Source organism: Meleagris gallopavo, chromosome 4 (genome assembly GCF_905368555.1).
Source record: "Meleagris gallopavo chromosome 4, MGAL_WU_HG_1.1, whole genome shotgun sequence".
NCBI classification, from domain to species: domain Eukaryota; kingdom Metazoa; phylum Chordata; class Aves; order Galliformes; family Phasianidae; genus Meleagris; species Meleagris gallopavo.
The window spans coordinates 48,796,263-48,819,137 of record NC_139407.1 but is presented as its reverse complement, the minus strand read 5'-3'; the positions used below and the strand labels follow the sequence as shown (position 1 = coordinate 48,819,137).

Below are 22,875 nucleotides of genomic sequence, written 5' to 3'. Positions count from 1 at the left end.
CCCATCTCAGTGCTACTGCACCCAGGCACTGGTTGGCTCAAGCCCGATCCCTGGAACTGGAGTAGCTTGAGGGCTGCTCCACAGCAACCTGAAACACAGGGCAGGCCTTGCACTGAAGAATGCTCTGTTTCCATACCTCTACAGGGACAGATGTTCTTTTGCAGGACAGCTGGAAGTGCTCCTCGACCCAGCCTAGCAGTGGCCCACCACTAGAGCAGTCGTGGCCATAGCCCAGGCTCTCTTCCTAGCAGCACAATGACCTGCCTTCTGCACCAGACCTGCATCATATCTATTAACATCTCAAGGAAGAGGCAGAACTTTGGAAGGAGTTGAGAGATGAACTGAAAGTTAGCCTCGTGCTTGAGTTTGGGTTCCGTTTCATCATCATATGCTTCAAACTGTGTCACTGTAGCACAAATCTGAGGGGTATTTAATAATGTGTTAGCTTCTGTAGAAGCTAAAGCTTAAACTCATCAAGGTAAAGTGATGAATGATGTGATATGTCTTACCTAAATCCATGTAGGAGCATCTTGTGAAACTGCATTTTCATTTCCTCTTTCAGAAGGAGTTCCCTGACAGTGAGTAATTCTGCAGATACTTCTTTGCTAGATCTATTTTAGAAACCTTTGCAAATGCTCCTCTGTGCTGCAAGGAGGTCCCCCTTTGTTTGGTGTGCCTGCCCCTGGGAAGGAATTGTGCTCACGCCCATGTTAAAATGGCTGAGGGCAACGTTCCTGACCTCCCCTGTACTGCCCAGGAATCAAGGGAAAGCAAATAATAGCAGCATGCTGGTTTTCAAACATGTTACTGGCATCTTGACCATGCACTTTTTTCATGCTCCCCTTTGAAAATGATTACTTAAAAAACAAGAACAATAATAATAAAACCCCTTTTATCGAGTAAACACACTCCTTGTATGTTGTTTACAGTGTTTGTGAAATGCATAGATATAAGAAAAAAAATTATCTTGTTTGATCTAATGGCCACCTAGGACATGAGAAAGGCTTGTAGGGGTAAATACAGCAGATATCAAGAGTGTCGTGGTTTACTTCCTGAGCTAATCTAAGAACAAAAACGAGATGAGGCAGAGGTGACAGGGCAGCTTGCTTAGCTCCATTCCCAAAATCTGCATCCCGCCACCTTTTCCAAGTGAGAAATAGATCAATGGATTAAGGGACAAATGTGACCTTTCACTAAAAACCAGCCTAACAAGTCTAACATGATAAGACCCTGGGTGGTATTATTGTACATAATTGAAACCCTCAGTTACTTGAGTTTTAAGTCTACATTTTTTGCTGTCAACTTAGTTTTCAATAAAGGCATATATATTTGCAACCCTCCACTCCACCTCCATAAATATTTTCCACAACGAGGAGTTTGTTTCTGAAAGTCCCACTTAATGACTCATACTGAGTTTAAAAAAAAGGAGAAGCAAGGTATTTTTGGATGTAATAAAATATTCTCTTACAGCCAGATGTTCCCCTTCATTGCACAGCATGAGGAGGTGAATAGGGGCAGAAAAGCTGAAGCAAGAAAGGCAAGAGCAACAACAAAGAAAGCAAGTTTCAAGGAAAAGATATCATTTAGGCTGCAATATTGAACCTGCCTTTGGAACTGCCTGAGTGTTGAGCAGTGTGTGTGGAGCTGGAGGTGACGTGCAGCATTCCAGGTCACTAGAAAGTCAAGTCATAGAACAAGGCTATGTGAAACATGTGCATCGCTATGAAAACTCTCCAATTTTTATTCAAAAACTCCACGAAGAACAGAAGCACTAAAAAATCCCTCTATGACATTCACATATATTTAGGAAATTATTGGGTCAAGATGCTCCAGGAAGCACAGTGGAAGAACATGGTGGAAATTGAGAAGTTAGATCACATTCATCATACATCCTTGTTTTTTTTTTTCACAGAGCTCACTCAATTCAAATGCAGTTTATGAAATATTTTACAGATGGATGAGCTCTTTATCTAATATGCAAGCTGCTTACCCAGATGGCCTCACATCTGGATTAGTCTGCAGTACAAAGCAGAAAAAAAAGTTGATTTTTTTGAGCAGCTGCTATCTGCAGCAGACCTAAAATGAGTGATGATCACTTAGGTCACTACTATCAATATTATTTGCAAATGGTAGCTATTTCTCTACTTCTGAGCCACGGCATTCTAGTGGAAACATCTCAAAATGTTTGGGTGTCTGACTTTCTTTATCATGATTGCAATGGAAACTTTTTGCCTGATTGCATGTGCTGGTATTGGGTAACCCAAATTTAGTGAAAAATGGAACAGGTGTTCAATGTGAGAAATAAGTGACGCAAGTTTTCTCACAAGGTGTTAGAGCTCCTTATCCGAAATCTCAAAGGAAAGGAATATTAGTATTTTTCGGAAGAGACTATTCAAAATCTGCCTTCTGTGAGCTGCCTTTACTTGTCTTCATCCCTACTGATAATTAACTGAATTCATTTCTTTACATGGGGAAAAGCAACGAACAGATTCCCCAGCCTAAATGTGCAGCACTGCTCTGCAAGCCTCATGTCAGCACTTTTACAGTGTTTCTATACAGGTAATGTTAGTTTAGCAGCTATTTATATTTTTGGCACAAACAATGTTTCATCTGTGCATAAATGATCAATTTTTTTTTTCCTTTCTGCTTTATTTCATAGTTTGTTCTGAATTTTTATTATTTTATTTTTTTAATCATTCTTGGAAGCAGTATAACTTTATATTGGAATGCATTACATCAGGATAAAGCTGTTGTGGAGAAATTCATTAGCTCTCTTTGTCAGAGCATTCCCATCCTGTAGTGAACACAAAATGCATGGCTTTAGTCCTGGATCTGGCACTTATTCCTGCAATGTGGCAAGAAATGGTCAGGAGTGAGCTGTCCCCAAAACGGGCCAAGAATATTTTCTGGGAGGGTCTCAGGTTCTGTCTCAGAGGCTGGTCTTGAGGCTGCCAGGAGATCCACTGCCATGTTTGGCTGAGGAGGCCAGCCCTCGCTCCAGGCAGGATCAGGGCCCCTCACATTTGGCTCAGGGGCAGCCATGTAGTGTCCTGTGCCACCTCTTGCTCACTGCAGCCAGATGCTATCTCTGTGGGAAAGACAGCAAGGACAGGGGGATCCGTGCACACTCGGGTTGAGGCAGAAAAGAGGATGCAGGGAGCTTGGAAGTGGGAAATGCTCATGGCTTCTGCACTATGGGCTGTGGGCCAGGCACTGGAAATCCTGAAACTCTCCTTGGAGTGCTGTAGCAGGAATGCTGGATGCCACGAGAGCCCGGCCTGCTCGAACTGCCTGTGCTGGGCAGGTTTCTCCATGCCCGCAATCCCTCACTGCTGCTGCTGGTCAGTGTACTTGTTTTGACATACAGTATGGGACAATCCTCACTGAATTCAGGCGAAGCCCTACAGCCAACCTGAAAGTGCCTGCCCTCAGCTTGCAGAGGGTCAGCTAGATGTACACTGCTTGCTAGGCTGTACTGTGCCTGGAGCAGCCTGCAAAGAGCAAGCATGCTGCAGGCCACAGCCGTGCTGCTCCAGCCCCCATCAGCAGGACGCTCACACATCAGCCCGCAACCAAACCCACACAGGCAGTGAGGAGCTCACCAGGAAGCTGACGTACCCTCACCCCTGCGCTGCTCCTCGTCACAGCACCTCTGGGACCGTTCTCTGTCAGCCCAGCCCCGGCTAATGTGGCCTGTATGTGCAGTGGTCCCTGCTTACCGCTTGCTTTTTTCCCCCTTCTATCTTTGTAATATAATTTTTTGAATCTAAAAAAAGAAGTCCATCTGAAAACCCAAGAACACAGGTCTCTGCTCTTCGTTTTCTCTCTGCCCTGGCTCCCAGTAGCCGACTTCCGTAACGTCTATTTTAACAGCCGTGCTCTGCTTCCTGCCTCTGGTAAGTTCTTTCTCTTTCTTCTAAATGTCATAATTTGAATTTGGATTCTGGATCAAATTCAATATCTTTGCATGTACTTTTATTAATAAATTTGTGAAATGGATTTATGTGATTGGTTCTACTTTATACCATCTGTTTCATCTCCAGCACCGTGATACTCTGTTAAGTGCCGGTCTCATCCCACCCCATCTATCTTTGGGATTTCTGTTTGTTGCTGAGTTTGTTCCTACTTCAGCACAAAAAGGCCATGTATAAACGAGGAAAACTGGCACGATGGACCATGCCATACCACTGTTTGAAATGCTAACTAATGTATGAAAAAAACAGAGAAAACGTGAAAATAGTGGGCCTGATTCAGACCCCATTGCTGCTGTAAGGAGCATGAAGCCAGGAGCAATGAGTGTTTTTATCTCCAGGTATGTCTTCCTTCCTCAGTTGTGGAGCACACCGTGGTGATGAGGAAAACATTCTGCCTTGTCTTAAAAGTTTCAGAGCAAATTTAGATGAAAGTATCATTGTGAGAACCTGAGAAAGGTGAAATTTAGATTCTTAGGACTGAAGTGAGATTGGAAGTACATTAATTTGCTGAGATCTCCATCACTGGCTCTGGTTCCCCAGCAGCTGGCCCACTGAGCGCAGCAGTGGAAGAAGGGCTGCGCTGCTGTCCACATGGCTGCAGTCATAGCTGCCTGTCTTCATCTCACCCCACAGCTGCTTCTTGGCTGCTTCTGAGCTGGCTGTGCCCTGTGGGATTACTTTTGAGAGCAGTGTGCACTTGTGTGCAGATCTGTGTACACACATTTCTACGTCCTGCTCACAGGTGAATGAAGAGGGAGCATACAGAGCCAGCACCAGCTTTCTGGCACAGTGCCCCATGCAGTATCTGAACCTGGCTTAAGACTTGCCCACTTCTTTCAGCTGAGCTTCCACCTGTGAATGGGACAGGAGCGGAGCTGTGGCATCTGTAGGAGGACAGCTTGAGCACAGGATTTACCTCGAAGAAAACAGTTGTGGGGGAAAGGTAGGATAAGTGGGATTATCTGGTTGTTATCAGGCAAATCTACCAACATTTGTTCGGTGTCAGTATGTGCCTTTCTGCTCTGCTGTCAGAACATGGTGGGATTTTGCATTGTGCCATGCATCTTCGTATTTGGTACCTCTAAAACACGCCATTTGGATCAATGGGTGTTTGCAAATATTTGAATAGAAAAGACAATACGAATATACTCGCTTGACTTTAGATATAAAATCAGTTTTCAAATGCAGGTCTGAAGAGGTATCACACAGGTAAAGGTGGGCACAGACTTGATGAGCATACCATGTCTGGGCCTTTGGCAGCTTCTGCTGGGTAAAAAAGCTCCGCATTTGCTTGCTTCCTGCTGCACTGAGACTGGGCCTTGGTGGGGCGTGATGCCCAGGTATATAAGTACTAGATTAGGTGTCAGAAACCAGGAAAAACAGTCATATTTACAGAAAATACGCGTTTTTATAAGTAAGCTCTGCTTGCTGTCTAAGGTCCAGAGCAAAGAATTAAAACAGAAAAAATGGGCTTGACTCTGAGATATAGCAAGACCTAAATTTGTAGTCCATCAGCAGGACAAAGTGGCTGTAAATTATTGACACTTAATCCCATGTTAAGGGAATGTTGCTATTCCAAAGCAGTGTAAGATGGGCCTGTAGAAAAGGATCAGTGCCCCCACAGCCAGCTTTGTCAGAGAATAGTCCCTATAATATGCAGCATGATAAAACCATGAAACTGGGGCCTCACTTATAGAAAATTACTAAAGTTACTTTTCCCACCTGGTAACCTGTTTTCACAAGCAAATGTTCGCACACAGAGATTTAACAGATTGTTACTCAGTTTGAGGATGAAATAGAAGCCATCTGCCTGCTGCATGGACCCAACAGCAGCGGCTGGCACTAAACCTGCATCATCCGATCACAGCTGCCAGTGGTATCAGGAGGCAATCTCTTAGCACAGCTAGGAGCAAACCATACAGATCCTCAGCAGTGGAAGTGGGCTCTTTGCAGTATACTCAGAGCTCTCAGGAAATGAGCAGTTTGTGGTGACAGACTTGTAGGCTGAGCCACTGGCCCATCCTGTACAGCATCAGCGGAAGAACTTGTGGCCTTTCCTCCATGTTATTTCTCATAACCCATTAGGAGGACATTGAGGCAGAGAGATGAGTGTTTGCTGTTTCTCTTCCTGTTATTTCTGTGCCATTCTGATACATAGCAGCAGCTGGGTTAAGAACTGTAAATGAAAAGGATTTTCACTGAAGAACATCTCTCTAAATTGAATGCTTCCATTTTCTTTGTAAAATGTTGGCACTGTGAGTCTACTGTGAGTTTTAATTAAGAAACAGGCAGGTATTATTGACTGCATTGTTCAAGTGATTAATTCAATTTGGCAGTGCTTATACACTGAAAAAATTACAGTATTTTTTTTATAATACTTTTGAGCTTTGTTTGGAAAGAAATAAAATGAATAACCATGAAACTCGTCTGTTTCAAAGTCTTGAGTTTCAGGCATAACTCTGCATAGTGTAACATCATTTCCAAATTAGGTTCTCACCCTGGCCAGCGGTGTGTGATTTTAGTAATTCAGCTGTTTTTAACCGTTTCCATGACACAGAAAATGCTAACAGCTGCTCAGTCTTGGGATAACAGAAGTGGTGGTAGTCTAGAATGGAAGTTGGCTGCTGCTGTCTTAAGCCCACTATTAAAGCAATACACAAATCCTGCGCAAGATTACATAAATATAAGAAATACTGCAAAGCAGTGTAACAACACAATCTGTGGTCTTCTCTGCAACACTTCTCCACAAAACCAAACATGGTTTCATAATCTGTTTAGCAGAATTTTACTGTGCTTCATTTCTGATGTCAGTAAAGAAATGAGGAAAACATTCCTCACCTTTCCAAAGCTTTGATATCAGTAGAAGGAGAAGCACTGGGAGGCAGAAAAACCTCTGCAACGCAGCAGTGGATGTGAGCAGTGGAATTCACTAGTAGGCAGCCTTGGTGTATTGGGTCTAAGATGAACGGGCGCTAGAGGAGTGTGGAGCGACGGTTGCTGCAGATCTGGAGGCAGTGCTGGAGGCTGGCTGAAGGACAGCTGGGAGTGTAGCTGTGCGCTGATATTTCTCCCATTGCAGGAGAACCAAGATGCCTTTTGTGCAAGGAATTGTATTTGCTCCTCTCTCTCAGATGCTACAAAGTGCAAATTTCTTACCGATGAGAGTGGTGTTGACCTGGCACACTGGCATCTATTGGATGAAATTACCAGCTGTAGGAATTTGCTGGAAACCACAGGTTCATCTGCTATGGCTCGGGGGTTTCCCCAAAGGGGCTGCAGTAACATATCTCGTAGGAAAGACCCAACATGTGCCGGAAAGGGTACGAACACCTTGCCCAGCAGAAGTCAGCACGAAGGGCTGTGGTTGAGCACAGTGTACCATGCCATTTGTCGCACACGAGCACGGAATAGCAGTCTCAAGAGCTGATACAGCCAGCCCATTTGGGGATGTCTGACCAGCTGGTGATACCTCTTCTCCTCATGAGTGCCAAGCATTTGCTTTTGCAGGTTATCCTAGTTTAAGTCAAACGACAGATAACTCTGTTTCTCTTGTGTGAGAACAAGACCCCTACATGGTTTAGCTGGTTTGATTATCTGCTGTGCACACTGTCACTGAAATACAAAATCTTTCCATCCAGCTTTCCGTATTTGCTGAAAGACATGCCAGAGGAGCCAGGGGACACACAGTTTATTTGCAACATGCTTTTTAAAACTGAGTAACTGTGCTTAAAAACTGGTAAATTCTCTAGAATTCAGTTATTGAATTAGCGATACGTTTGAGCATCTGTTAGGCTCCTTGGCGTGCTTATGATTTTCTCACAAAAATATATTATAAAACATATGTCTTAAAAATCCCTCATGTAATTTCTTTTGTTCTCATTAGTCTAAATGCTAGTTTTAATTTCACGTCTCTTTCAAATGGAGTATTAATTCTGGATGAAAAGTTGATGTGTAAAATGTCTGAGTTTAAATCAATTCTCCCAGGATTCAAAAATAAAGCACAGAAAAGGTTTGCATAATGTTCAAATGTAGCTCTCCTAATATCTCTCTCATTTTTTTTCACATGATGATTCTCATGCAAAGTATGTAAAAATCAAGGAAAAATGTAGCATGTCATTTTCTATGCTTCCCACTGAAAAAGAGAAACTCTTCCTTAACGTTTACCATAGCAGGGGGATTTGCACGATCTTTAAACCAAATAGACATCAGCTTTCAGTATCTGAAGCAGCTTCTCAAAGCACTGAACTGAAGATTAAGTGAGAAGGATTTATATATTATTTCTGGTGGTAGAGTAGAGCCTTTTCTCCTCTTAACCTATTCCAAATGACTCGCTGCTGTCTGCAGTGTTAAGTTTTATTATTCTTATATAAAAGTGACATGAGATTAAGTGTTGGATTTGTGGAAAAGTGAAAGGAGCTTACTCATTTATTGAGTTTAATTTAGTTTACTGCAATTAAGGAATTCTGGGGAGGCTATGTAGCAACCCCCCCCAAAAAAAACAAAACAAAACAAAACAAAACAAAAACAAAAAAAAACACCCACAAAAACAACAATTTCTACCTATAACATAAACTCTGATTTTATTATTGTGCCTGGTGCAGGGCAGGAATACTGAGTTGTGGGCTAGACTATGGATGCCAACGCCTTTTTTAATGTATAAAACAAGACCTTAAATCAACAAAAGTGGGAAAGGTTGTGATAATTGTATGTTTTGTACTGCACTTTCTACTTGCACTGTGACTGACATTGTTTCTGAGTCAGTCCTTTTTACATTTGCACGTACATTTTAATCGACATACACATACACAAAATTTCAAAATGAATTTTGATGCTTGGCTGTTTCCTTCTGGGTGAAATCTATGTGAAGATTTTAAATAGATTTTAAACCCTTTTTCTTGCTGGGTATTCTAAGGAGAAAACCTAAAATTGTCAGCCAGTTTCTCAGTGTTATAAAATTAATAGCCAATCAAATTGTTGTTGCTTACTTACCCTGGCTTTGCTCGTTAACTCACAGTTTACATTCATCAGAAGAGAACAAACAGAACTGTGAGATGCAGTGAGTGATCTGAGACATTCTTCCTGAAGCAAAAAATAAAACCAACCACTACACATCTTAGAAAGAAGTCATTATTTGGAATTGTTACATCAAATGACAAGTTATAATTTGCTGCATAAAACACGTATAGATTTAACATTTTTTATTCTTATCACAAAATATGCAAAAATAGTCTTCTGTCAAACATGATAATCCTGTTCTAATGTTTTCCTTCTCCACCTTTACCTCTCACTGAAATCAGACTTTGGTGAATGCTTTATTTAATGAACATGGAGAACCTCCCAGGTTTAGGGAAGAAGATGGGGGATGAGAGCCTACTTATTGTGATAGACGGTTCATAAACACAGAGCAAAGTTACATCCAAATAGATATCTAAGAGTAACCTTGGTAATCTTGTGAGGGATCCACGGAGATTAGAAACAGCAGAATGAATATTTTCCAATTTTTTTCAACATTGAGGAGGGCGTCATGTCAGCTATGTTGTTCTGTATTAGTGCTAGCTATACTGTTAATGTTGATCACTTGGTAGCGTTTTTAAAGAACATGGTCAAGAAGGTTGGGTGCTGTGCAAGCAAGGACAGGAGTATGATGCTGCCCAGGTCAGAGCCGAACCACACTGCAGGCAGCCCTCTGCGGCTATAGGCTCGACATGGGCCTGAGAGAGAGCCCTCTTCTCTGGGAACACAGGTGTGTTTGTGGGGTGCCGGGTCATTAGTTCTAGCATTTCACCATGCTGCACATCTGGGGATTTAATGTAAATTCATGTATCTGCTTAACAACAACTTATCGTCGTTATATTGATGTAACTAAAACTGCAGTGGCTGTGTGTACGGTAAAAAAGTAATTGTTTAAGATGTATGAATGTGTGTTTCTTTCCTTATGTAGTCAGTCATATGCCTATGCTATTGCAATTCCAGATCTAGCTGAGTGGTCATTGCTGCTTGTGTGGATACAAACACATATGCACACCTATACATAGAAATAAAGTAATGTGAAGACCATGACCATTACATTTCAATTAAAAAAAAATGTAACGTATCCATTGTTTGATGCAAAATCTGCATGTAGATTTTAAAATGAGGATGAAATATTTTAATATGTTTCATTTAGCAATCACCAGCAAAGAATTCTGCAAATGAATGAGTTTCAGTGTATGTATACATACATATCTATATATACATACATATATTTGTGGATGTCAAATTTTTGTACATATATGCATAGACTAATTATTGCAATATTTATGCTTTTAAAAATATATGATTTATTTTGATTTATTTTCCATATATGTGCACATACATTCCATGCATTCAGGTAGCAGATAGTGCTTTATTCTACAAGAAATTACGCTTATATGAAAGTAATGGATATTAATCGTGTGTGAAAGAAAAATGGATTCTTTGTGTACATTATGCATGTGCCTGCAGGGGGTCAAACGGAACAGGGAAACGGGTAGGCTTGCTGGAAAGAGAGCACATCTTTGTTGGAGGTTGGAAATAAAAGAGTGTTTCTCATTTAGACTCAAAAAAAAAAAAAAAATTTTTTTTTTGAAGAGTTAAACCTGTAAAAATATCTACAAAAATATGTTGTGAGCGTTCTTTTGATTTGCCTCAAACTTCAAGAAAGGTGAACTGTGTTAAAAAGAGGATGTGACATGAAAAATTTGAAGTGGTTTGGGGCCCAAAGCTGCAAACCTTTCCACTTGTGAATAACTCTACACACAGAGTATTCTCATTGAAGTCAGATATCAAATACTGCACCACCTGTAGCGCCAGTCCTTCGGTTTGGCTGCGATGCAGCTAGTTAGGGGTGTGTGGAGCTCTACCACTGAAGCCCATTCTGATATTGGGCCATTTGGGATGTCTGGTAGTAGAGTAGTCAATGCACAGTGCTGCGTCCGTGCTCGTCTGCAAGTGTGTCTGTATCCCCATCTGGACACAAAAGTAGTTCTGCGGTGTAGTTGGCGGTGAATGCATATACAGAGATATGTGTGTATGTGTACAGAGGCAGAGCCTTTGAGGGGATATAGACAGGCAGATGGTTGGAGCATGTCAGTGCTCGAGCATATACGTACGTGACATTTGCACAGTAGTTGTTCTATTTAAGGCTGTGCGTATGCTGAGACTTGAGAAGGATTTCTTCACTGCTTAAGAGCAGGAAAGAAATGTTGTTGCAGAGAAGAGTGGGAAAAGAAAGTGACATACCCTGTATCTTGAAGATGGGAAACACTTGGTAAGTGCAAGGTCACATGCAACACTTTGGGCACAATGTGCTGCTGGCTTTGGAGGCTGTTGGACCAGGCTGAGAGCAGAAAATGGGCCAGTTCTCTGTGAAGGGCCTTACTCCCTGCATCAGGCTTACCCATGTTGTATTTGGAGAGGATGCAAAATTTATCCTGAAAATGTGTCCGTTTTTAAAATGTCCTCCAGGGCTTTGAATACCGTAAGTCTGTAGTTTACTCTGCCATGAACATGGACAAAGAATGGCTTTAGACTCACGGCTTGAATTTTGAAGCAGGTACTTAGTGCTGCAGAATTGACTTCTATTGAATTTAAGAACTCGAATCAATACACAAGTCTTGTTGATAATTTTTAGAGTGGTTCTAATTATTTGTGTTCATGCTTAATTTATAAGTAGCTGAATCAAAGTGTGATTAATCGCATATAAAGTGTTCTTGAAGATAAATAAATATTTCTGTTATTTAATTGGTTAATTAAAAGAATTGTTGAATAGTTTTTCTTAGCGTCTATAAAAAATTGAATAGATTTTCAGGTTTGTCATTATCCAGTACGTATATATAAAAATAATGGTACTATCACACACCTATGTAAGCATGTGTGTAAACATATATGAGGGCTGCTCTGAAGGCAGTGCCTCCTATTTTATTGTTTTGGCCCACGATGTCAGAGGTGGATGTTGGTGATATGGCAGTAGAGGTTGGATCTTCCCACCAATATTTCGTTACAGATAGCAGCGGAGGGGCACTCTGACAAAATGGTGTCCGACGTAGAATTGCATATGAAGCAAAGGTGTGTCACTGAATTCCCTTCATGCAGAAAAAATGGTACCCATTGACATTCACTGACGGTTGCTGAACATTTATAGGGACCAAACAGTGGATGTGAGCACAGTGAGGCAGTGGCTGGTGTGTTTCAGCAGTAGCAACAGTAGGTCACCTACTGTTACCAAATTTTATAGGCATGGAATATTGGTTCCTGTTCATCACCGGTGAAAGTGCATTGAAAGTGCATGACTAATGATGGTGACTATGTTAAGAAAGAGTGTTTTGTAGCCAAGAATTTGCTCAGTCTAATAGTATTATTGTAGTCTTTGTATCTATTGTAATTTCCATGGTTTTATGGAAAGAAAAAGGAGGCAATGATTTCAGAGCGGGTGATCTATGTATATTCTCCTGTGAGGAAAGCTTTCATCCCTTCACTAGGATTCCTGTCTCATTCCAAATAACACTGATATGTATTTGTCATTGTTTTATAGCAAGACTTCCCAGTCTCAAAATGAGGGTTTTTATTTTAAATCTGACTACTTGTGCTCACTTACTAATAATAAAGTTAGCAAGACGACTGAATATCTGATCATAAATCCTTTCCTTCAGTTTCAGTGGTTAAAACTGCCAAAAAAAACAACTGAGGTTTAAATTTTTGGGCATTGTATTCATCCAACAGTAATTTTCTTAGAAGTTCCTAGGGAAGTGTCCATTCATTTTCTACAAATTTAATGAAATGTTGGTTTTTTTTAAACTTTAGTTTTGCATTTTTTTCAAAATGAAGTGCTCAAATTGTAAAAGAGAAGCAGATTTTCAGTTTTGTGAATAAGGTAATGATTGAAAAATTTCTAAGTAGTTATGACTGCAATTTTATTTAATTCTGGAAAAAAAAAATTAAGAATGCAAGACATCTTGATTTTGAAAATGTGAGTTCAATGGGTGTTGCTTGCACTTCCAACTTTAGGAAGCCATTGCAGATATGATTGTATTTAGGGCTAAAATATCTGTATAAAAGCTCTCCTACAAGCTTCTAGGCATCCTCACAATTCTTTAAAGTAGCAAAAGACATTGAGAGATTGTCATAAACACACTGGAGGGCTGAAGCAGCTGGCCAATAGCCTGCCATCTTGCTCTTGGGCTGGGAAATAACGATGGAGCCTGCGATACCTTGCTTGGAAAGTGAATTCAGATTTTTTTTTGGTGAATTATTTTGGGGAAAAGATGCAGCACCTTGCAAAGGTATAGCCTGAGTGCCAATTCCCTTTAGTGGCAACAGTACCACCACTGAATGGCAGGATGGGCTGCAATGGTGACATAGTCTGAAAAGAAAGGGAGGCAGTTTCCAAGACCAGCAAGACCAGGGCTACTTGGTGTGATAGATCAAAATAATCTTAAAATAGGATTAAAAAACAAGAGGCAGCTAAAGCAAATGTCAGAGCAGCAGGTTAATGATTATGAGGCAGGAGACTTGGCGGCTAGAGACCATTTGCTTGCAGACCAGAGGCAATCTCCAGACAGACTGCAGTCATTGCACAGGTTGTCAGGAGCCCCATGCTGTGGCAACAATATCTGAACAGAGCGGGTATGATTTGCTCATGGAGCTGAAAACAGGGTGGCATGACATTGGTGACCCGGTGATCTAGTGGGTAATGCAGACTGAATCCACAGTGTCAGGGAGGCATCAATCTCCGTGCTGCATCTTCTGGGTGTTGTCCCTAACCAGGCAGTGGCTTCTCTATCCTGTCTTGATTTTCTGCCAGCCCCCCTCCTCCTCCTTCTCTTTCTTCTTCTTCCTCTTTCTCCTTCTGCTCACAGGAGGTGCTCTTAGACCCCACTCAGTGTACTTGTAGAGGTGGAAGCACAAAGCTCTGGGCTGTCTGGTCAGTGAAAGTAGTCTCCACATCTTCTTCCTGTCCTTGAGGGTCTCTAAATAAGAGACATGATGACAGTTTTTATGCATCTGCAGCACAGCTGGAATGAGCTGTGATTATAACCAACTGGTGGAAATACGCTGTAGACACTGCTTTGCAGACCTCATCTCTGCTTGAGGTGGGACTTAAGGAGGAATGCGTGCAGGCAAAGACAATGTGCAATCAAGCATTGCATAGAAACTGGAAGTCTCCAGGGGTTTTCAACTTCTTTTTTTTTTTTTAATTAGTACAAATGTTTTTGCTTCCTCTCAGCATCAGTTCTCTTCAGGAGCTACTGTACACAGTGCTCAAGCTGAAAAATTAGCCTGCTCTTATCCTGATATCAACAGGAAGTGCAGTAAGGTATAATTGTGGTAGGAACCGGATAAGGACAATAATAGTTAGCATGTTAATTGCCTTAGATCTCTGAAGCATTTTGTGACTGCCAGATCAGGGTAATGTCTAAAAAGCCTGTTGTTTTGCCTACATGGTTTTGTTTATATATGAACTAATCTCTTCTGAATCCATGTCTACGTGAAGCTGCACAATGAATATACAAGACAGGGTTTAAAATCAGGACTTCCCAACCCTTCTTTTCTCCCATCACAAGATACTGTCCATCCCCTGCAGATGTTTCACCACATTGAGCCACACTCACAGTTACCTTACAGAAGATGCCAGAAACTGTCCTGGCATAAATGAAAATCCCATTTGGTTCAGCTGATAAACTTTGATTCGGTCCCTTTTTTTAATGACTGCATCAGAATGAGATATATATTCTTATGCTTAATAATATCATAAGAACCTTCACCGTGTTATGTAAATTTTGTTAAATTTTGTTAAACATTTTGTTGTTTTTACAAGTGGGGGAAAATATAGCCAAAATAGTGTAAAAATAAGTAACATGTTTATATCCGGAATTCCAGATACAAAATGGATTTGATAGAATTAGTAAAATTAGGGAAACAAATTGTTGGAAAGAAATCCTTTAGCAGCTGAAACTCAGCCACATGTGATTCCAAGCTTTTGTGCAGGCAAGGCAAGATTTTAACTGGTGTAGTGTCAGACCAAGACTGTAACATAGTATTAGAGAAGGGAACCAAAGCTTTTGCAAATATTTACACAACCGTCTGTATACTGATGGGTAGAGGTGCCCTGTACTGGCCTGTCCTTTAAAGGACATTGTTTTTTATTGATATTTCATCTAAAGGTTTTTCCATTAATTAAGATGAGTTTATGTAATCATTTTAATACATTACTACTTCTCCTATCCTGAGGCCACGTCAATGACAGGCTACACGTGTGCTTTAACACACCTCTCCAGTATGCACTTACATAATCCCTGCTATACATGATAGCATGTGAACTCCAGCTGGCTGCAAAGAAAGGATCAGGACTGACTCCAATTTGTCCCTGGGACCAGAACATGGGCCCAGTTGTGTGCAATTCATCAGTGAATTATATCCTTACTGATCCCTTCCAACTTAGGATATTCTGTGATTCTATTTGCTTTAAATGTCTCTGCATTGTCTACATTGGACTACTTTGTCCTTTATTACTGTGTGCTGACTAGCCTTTTCTGGGCTTTAACCATTTGTATATTTTCTTTGTAAAACTGCCAGTAAAATTAGACCTGGTTATCACCAAGCTGTATAGCTCAACAGTTCTTTTATCCATCTTTCTCTGCTTTGGTGTTTGTGAAATAGCAGAAGTTGTGCTTGGGCATTCTAATTTTTCCCCACATTCAAATATACTCAAAATAGTGAAACTAAAGATGTTTAAGAGTTCTTACATTAGGAAATGTTTGTTCTGAGGAAAAGACCTGGTATGCGCTGTATTTCTGGGAGCACACACTTTGGTCTGAATCATGCGCTACTGGCTTGTGGTGAACAGTGGTGTTTTAAAACTGTACTGCTGACACGATATTGAAGTAGAATACCTTGAAGGAAAGACAATGATGCACTTAAGTAATTATACCACGTATCCTGTGCCTGCTTTTTGAATGTTCAAAGTTACCTCTTGCAAATATCTTGTTTCATTCCCTTGCGTGCTTGTTTGGGGAACAAAGGAGTAACAGTAAAGTTATCCCTACTGAAGCCTTAAAGCTGAGCGTCCAGCTGGTGCCACCAGCACTTGATCTGGCAGAGCAGCCCAGTCAGTTCCCGGCAGGCAGCAGTGCCAGTCTCGGCCTCCATCCCACTTCCTAGAAGTGGCCGCGATGGTGAGCACAGCAACCAGGAAGTGACGTCTGTGGCAGTGGCTCCTGCAAACACCCGTCACTCGGGGAAGCACAAACCTGCCCCATAGCCCCGGTGCCGCTGCTATAAAGCAACATGCCCCATCTGAGCTCTGGCACATCTTCCTCCAGCTGATGTGTGGGGTGGGAGAAATGCAGGCATGCTGGCAGCATGAGAGGAGGTAGGTGAGGAGGTAGGAGGATGCCTTGTTGCAAAATGGAAGGAGGGAAGTTGCCAGCAGCGGTTGGCAATGCTTGTAAAAATGTTCTCTCTAGACTCACCTACTGCTTTTCTTTTCCTGTTTTTTTTTTTTTTCTTTTTTCCTCTGTGAGATAAGCCAAAGCTTTGAGTGTCCTAGAAATGTGGGGTGGTGGTGGAGTTAGTGTAGTGAAAGTGTTACTGTAATATCCAGTATGTACTTTTTGTGGCCATCGTTCATTTCTGAGCAAGTAACCTCATGGTGAGGCTTCTCTTCTCATATGTGAAGGAGACAGAAATAAGTTATCTGTGTAACATATACAGGTCATTAGCCAGTGATATTTTTAAACAGTTTTAACCACTTTGCAGAGCTTATTTTCATTTGGTTTTGTAGTTGGTGACTTTTGTAGCATTTTTATGCAGCCATACGTGATTGATGAATCTTGCACATAGCCAGTGGGAAAGAGACGAATACTTTCAAAGTAAGAAAATTTGACTGAATGCTGGCAGTAGCTCAAAAGCAATTCCATACGTACCAATTGCATAGGTACTCTCAGTTCAGTTTTACAACAGACTAAATAAATGTTAGGGCAGCCGCATCCCCTTCTGATAAAATTGCCTGACTAGGCCAGCATTACTGGTGTGATTTTCTTTGGCTTATTCTTCTTGCTTGTTGGAATTGATTTGTAAGAAACATTTGGAACTCTTTTTGTATTTTTGCTGCGAATCCTACATTGCTTTTGAAAACTGTTCAGGTTCGTGCCAGTCACATCTGAAGGCTTTGCTTCCTTGTTGTCACAAGCAGTTTGGCATTACTGCTCGTTACAGAATAGCTTAAACTGTCTAATCAGTTCATGAAGTGATTTTTTTCTCGTGGCTACTTCTAGAGAACAAGAGTATGTTTTCAAAGGAATCTATACTGACTGATTAAGAAGGATTCAGGATTTTGGCAGCCTTTGTTAAAGTCAGAGGCAGAAAATGTCTCACTGAAAGCAGATCAGGAACAGTTACACCAAAGTGAACATTATTTCATCAGTTCTTTAGACAATTAGGGGGGAAAAAACAGCTGGTCTTTGTGCAGAATGGCAGAGGTGATAAGACTGCTAGCCCCTGTGGAGCAGCAAGAAAGTTATTTACGTGAATGGCTGTTGCACACACCGCCAGCTGGGAGGGAATGGCAAGATTCAGCATCCTCTGTGTGAGGTACTTCCCATGGCTGTCCAAAAATTTGACCAGAAAAGTTTGTCCTGACGAAGAACAATCTGTTCTCTGTGGGTTACAAATGTGACATTTTATTTTTCCTCTTTCAGGAACATCATTTGACTCACTGAAGAATTAAATACAACAGCACTGCAGAGCTGCGTGGGAGAGAAGGGGATTTTAGACTCAAGTGGCAGAATCAAGTCTTCAGAAGTAAAGACATTTGGAACAGCTTCTCCCCAAATGGAAGTTATCTAGACAGCCCCTGAGATCTCTCTGCATCCTGCTTCTGCCACACCGGGACGGTGTTCTTGGTCCTGGTCTTAAATAAAATGTTGGATTCTATCAAGTGCGTGCTGGTGGGAGACTCTGCAGTGGGAAAAACATCTCTCTTGGTACGTTTCATCTCTGACACTTTTCCAGACAACTACAGACCCACTGTGTATGAGAACACTGGAGTGGATGTCTTCATGGATGGCGTACAGATTAGCCTAGGCCTATGGGACACATCTGGAAGCGATGCCTTCAAAGGCATTCGCCCCCTCTCCTACCAACAGGCAGATGTGGTGTTAATGTGCTACTCCGTGGCAAACCACAACTCCTTTCTAAACCTGAGGAGCAAATGGATTGGCGAGATCCGCAACCATCTGCCCCGCATCCCGGTTTTGGTAGTGGCCACGCAGACCGACCAGCGTGAATCGGGGCCCTACCGCTCCTCCTGCATCAGCTCGATGGACGGCAAGCGGCTCGCCCAGGATGTGCGAGCCAAAGGCTACTTGGAGTGCTCAGCCCTCAGCAACCGCGGTGTGCAGCAGGTGTTTGAGTATGCTGTGCGGACAGCAGTCAATCAAGCCAAGAGGCAGAACAGGCGGAAACTCTTCTCCATTAACGAGTGCAAGATCTTCTGAGGACTGTCAGCAGTGGTTTTGCCTATGTTCGTTGTTTCTGCTTTTGCACAAAGATGCTGCGGCAGAGATAATGGGAGCGAATCAAAGACAGGCAGACTCCTGTCAGGACCGTGGTGCAGGTGGCCCCAGTAAAACAGATGTGCACTCTGTTGGTTCTGTTCGCCTACCCAACACACATGGGCACTATCTTTAAAAATGACAGATGCAGGCAGGGGCCTTTGTTCACAACCCTGTGTTTGTAATTTGCCATCCTGGACTGAAGCAGACCCAGCCTGGAGATTTACAGATCATAGTTGTGCAGATTTTGTTATCAGTGTTCCTCAGCTGTTGGTTTGTCTGCATTTATTTCATGACAAACTTCATCTGGATCAACCTCCCCTCTTGACATACCTGTCCATGTGTTTGTTTTTTTTTTTACTCTAAGAACCTAATGTATAAAATCTCACCACCGTGTATCTATTTAAAAGATTCTTGTATATGTTGTTGTAAAATCCTTACAATTTGTTTTCATATTTCTATCTAACCACTGATGCAAATAATTCTATCCATATAATAAATGGCCTGCAGGTAAGCCTAGCACTTCTTACACATGCCCAAGTTACCGCCCAACAGTGATCAAACACACTGTGTCCAGCATAGGAGTGATCAAAATGTAGTGACATTTGATAGTTGGCTTTGTGAGATTTATTTTCTTACCCTATTCCTGTTCCTGGGAAAATGGAGACCACTGCAACAATGTAGTCAGAGATGTGCTGAAGCAGGAGGAACTTAACCTGACTCTTCCTAGACTTGACCTAGTTACAACCCCAGAAGGGCTGGCTTGTAGTCAAGGCTAACCATGTGGGTAGGGTGGTAGAGACAAATCTGTGCTATCATCACTTCTCATCTCCCTGCCATAATTCTGGAGGCAAAAGACTCCATTCTCTAGGGATGAAAGGTATTTTTTTTTTCCATGAGCACTAAAATTCTCACATATTTTTAGCACATTTTGATTATAAACAGTGGTTTTCATGAAACAAGTATCTTGCTGGAGTGCAAGAAATGTCTGGACAATGCTCTCAGACTATCTAATTTTTGAGTCATCCTGTGTGGAGTCAGGAGTTGGACTTGATGATCCTTATGGGTCTCTTCCAACTTGAGGTATTCTATGAATCCATGATTCTACTACAGTAAAAAAATTAAGTACATGGCAGTGTTGAATGTGCATATTTACAAAGGCTAAATAATACATTTTTTTTTTTTAGTTTGCATGCTAAGCATAACAGGCTGAATTCTATAAAACAAAGACTAGCAGGCGTTGTGCCCTAGGGAGCTTGGCAAGTCTGAGCATCAAGTTCTGACATACCTGCTTGGGCCAAGTTACCCTTCTGCACAGAGGCAGGCTAAAGAAGCGGCACCTCTAGATGTGTAAGTGCATACTGCTGGAAGACAGAGAGGGGTCAACACACACCACACTGTGCATTCCCTGTGAGCTGTGGTGGCCCCACTCCTGAGGTTATCTGTGCCGAACCCTCTGCCCCACACCATCCCTCAGATCTTGCAGACCGGTCTCACCCCAAGGTTTCTGCTGCCCTCCCCACCCTTCAGTGAGCTCAGAACTGAGGCTTATAGCATGCTGCCATGGAAGGTGTTGCACAAAATATTAGGATGATTCTATCTCCATGAGGATCCCAAGAGAATTATCTGTGTCTGTTCTGACTAAGCCTGACTCATGCATTCCAACTGGAATTGATGCAAAAGCTTGTCTGATTCAAATCCAAGGTGGGACTTTGGGAGTTATCCTACTGAACATATAATTTATAGCTCAGATCTAACCTACTGATAGTTTATACCAGAAATATCAGTTGGATGCCCATCTCCAACTGTGCTCTGTTCTACATCTGAGCTTCTTCATGAGGAGAAATTCCAAATGGAACAATTCTCCTCCCATGAATCCTAGGGATGGTCTCACTTGTGATGCAGGTGAACAAGTAACAGAATTATGGGCACCTCGAGCAGCAGTAGCGCATGGGACACTTGTTATTGCAGCAATCCCCAAAACTCCCAGGCTGGTGAATATTTACCACTCATCAGCCTTATTCCAAGCGAGGTCATAAAAACATGCCGGTTTCATGTGTAAGGTTTTATTATCAGCTTCAAATCCTCACAAGCTTCTGCACCTGAGCATACATTTCCCCTGCACTCTTCTCTTTACATTCTCTCTTTCCCTTTGTAAAACTTCTGGTGTACACTGGAAATCCCTAGCCCCCTCGAACACTAAAACTGACATATTTGTAAAAGAACCTGAGCTTCCTGATACTTACATGGAGCTACACAGATGTTAGGTATTTTCATTCCTCAGTTAAAAATCTTTTGGCTTTAGGAAAAAGTAAGTTCCAATATCCCAACTCTTGTAATGTGTTGTCAATGAAAGTGTTGTTTCTTGCATCCCCTAATTTAAAAGTAGCCATTGTTACTGTTTGAACATTAAAGATCACATGCAAAATTTTGCACTGGCAGTCTTAAAGTCTGTTACATTTATAGGCATTTTTATTATGGTCTCCACCTCACTGATTTAATATCTGGTTTTATTAAAGTGGAACATTTTTTGCCAGCAAGTCCTATTGCTTTTTTTTTTTTTTTTTTCCCTCTTTGTGGGATAAGCTTTCTTTATGACAGGTAATGTTGCTGTTTTTATGTGTTAAAGAACAGTGACTGCTAGGCTAGGATGCCCTGCTGTGGTATCTGCTGTGAGATGCTGGGATTTAGGGACAAGAAAGCTCTGGAGAGTAGTTGCTTCAGAAGAAGCTGGATGAAAATATTCACACTGTAACTGAAAACCTCATTTTGTCTGTATTTGCTTCACAAGACTTGTAATGATAAATTACAAAATGATGAACTGAAGGTTTGCTTGCAACTTGCTGAAGCAAAATGGCTTCCCTGAGATGCACAAGCTGACAGTTTGGGCCATGCAGGCTTGCTGTACTCTTCATTGTGTGTCGTGGAGCCCATGCAGGACTGAGCGCACTGAGCACTGGCTTGGTGAAATCAGATCAGGGAGAAGATAAAGCAAGGGGTGGGAGGTTGGTGCTATGTGAGAAAAAACTGCTTCCAGTTTTCACAGCCTGCTTATTTTCAGGCTCTCAAAGCTAAAAGGCACTTTTCATCAGGAACAGTTAGACACGCTATTTTCGTGTCTGTAATTATGTGGTTTTCTCTGGGCTGTGTAACTGACATGCTCAAAATGTGTTGCAAGAGTGAAGTCTGAATACTTTGGACACTGATAGAAAGTTCCTCTCCTCTCCTCTCCTCTCCTCTCCTCTCCTCTCCTCTCCTCTCCTCTCCTCTCCTCTCCTCTCCTCTCCTCTCCTCTCCTCTCCTCTCCTCTCCTCTCCTCTCCTCTCCTCTCCTCTCCTCTCCTTCCATGTCTTCTCCTCTCCTCTCCTCTCCTCTCCTCCTCCTCTCCTCTCCTCTCCTCTCCTCTCCTCTCCTCTCCTCTCCTCTCCTCTCCTCTCCTCTCCTCTCAATGGCTCACTGAGGTGAGCACACAGCATGGATGACAAGTGGAGACAGTGACAGACAGCTTATGCTGCCCTAGAACCATATTGGTATTGTTTAGCTGGTGTCTCTTGGGGAACGAGGTCACTGGGTTCAGCTCTGTGGTAAAAATCCAAACTCCAATATTCAAAACACATTCAGATGACAGCTGGGCAAAAATGTTGAGCTTCCGAAAAGAGGCACCACCTGGTGTCAGTTGGGCTGAACAAGTTCAGCTAACAGGAGGAACCTTGCCCACATGTTCCCTTTCTGTTTTTTCAAACCTTTCACTTTATTACTTTGTCACGAAAATCATTTTGGTTTAACTTTGGTTTTAAACTTGGTTTAGCTTGAAAGGGGAAAAAAAAAAAAAAAAAGAGAGAAATATTTGAAACAACACAATGATTTTTGTCATTATTTGAATTGTCATTTTGACAGAAAAAATCAATTTCAGTCACTAATTTTTTTGATGAATTCTGCAAGCTGGATAAAATGTTGAATAGATGTGCACCTGCGATTAAAACTGGAAACTATTGTCTTGCGAAACGTGATGAGCGCATCTTACATTATCTTAAATCAGATTTCACAGCCTTTTTGGACTTACTTGATATACAGCATATAGTATTTTCTAAGAATAAGTCATAGAAATGTTTCAGATTCACCCCTCAAAAAATTGTATGGGACATTATTCAAGTTTGGCAGACATAATTGCTGTTGTTTGGCAGACCAATATGTGCAGTTAATACTTTGCAAGTAGTTGTGTAACTGTTGTGTGTACTCCGCAGTTGCTCAGGTGTCTGACCACACACTGGCCAATGCTCGTGTTCCTAAGGAAAATGCATTTAACGCAGTCTTCTTATACGTGGTACCAT

General features: G+C 41.8%; 1 protein-coding gene across 5 annotated transcripts; it reads left to right on the top strand.

The window, feature by feature from the left end:
* Positions 1–3,605: 3,605 nt before the first annotated feature.
* RHOH (ras homolog family member H) lies at positions 3,606–21,084 on the top strand. Of its 5 annotated transcripts, XM_010710267.4 has the most exons (3): positions 3,606–3,896; positions 4,815–4,917; positions 17,690–21,084. In XM_010710267.4, exon 3 carries the CDS (start codon positions 17,912–17,914, stop codon positions 18,485–18,487), a length of 576 nt encoding a protein of 191 aa, XP_010708569.1. In that variant the 5' UTR covers positions 3,606–3,896; positions 4,815–4,917; positions 17,690–17,911; the 3' UTR covers positions 18,488–21,084. The 5 variants fall into 5 exon arrangements, with proteins under 5 accessions (XP_010708569.1, XP_010708568.1, XP_010708570.1 ...); XM_010710266.4 differs by lacking the exon at positions 4,815–4,917; XM_010710268.4 differs by lacking the exons at positions 3,606–3,896; positions 4,815–4,917 and adding an exon at positions 11,059–11,262.
* The last annotated feature ends 1,791 nt before the right edge of the window (positions 21,085–22,875 follow it).

Excerpts from the sequence above, each read along its gene's own strand:
- RHOH (XM_010710266.4), top strand. The coding sequence starts at position 17,912 with ATGTTGGATTCTATCAAGTGCGTGCTGGTGGGAGACTCTGCAGTGGGA.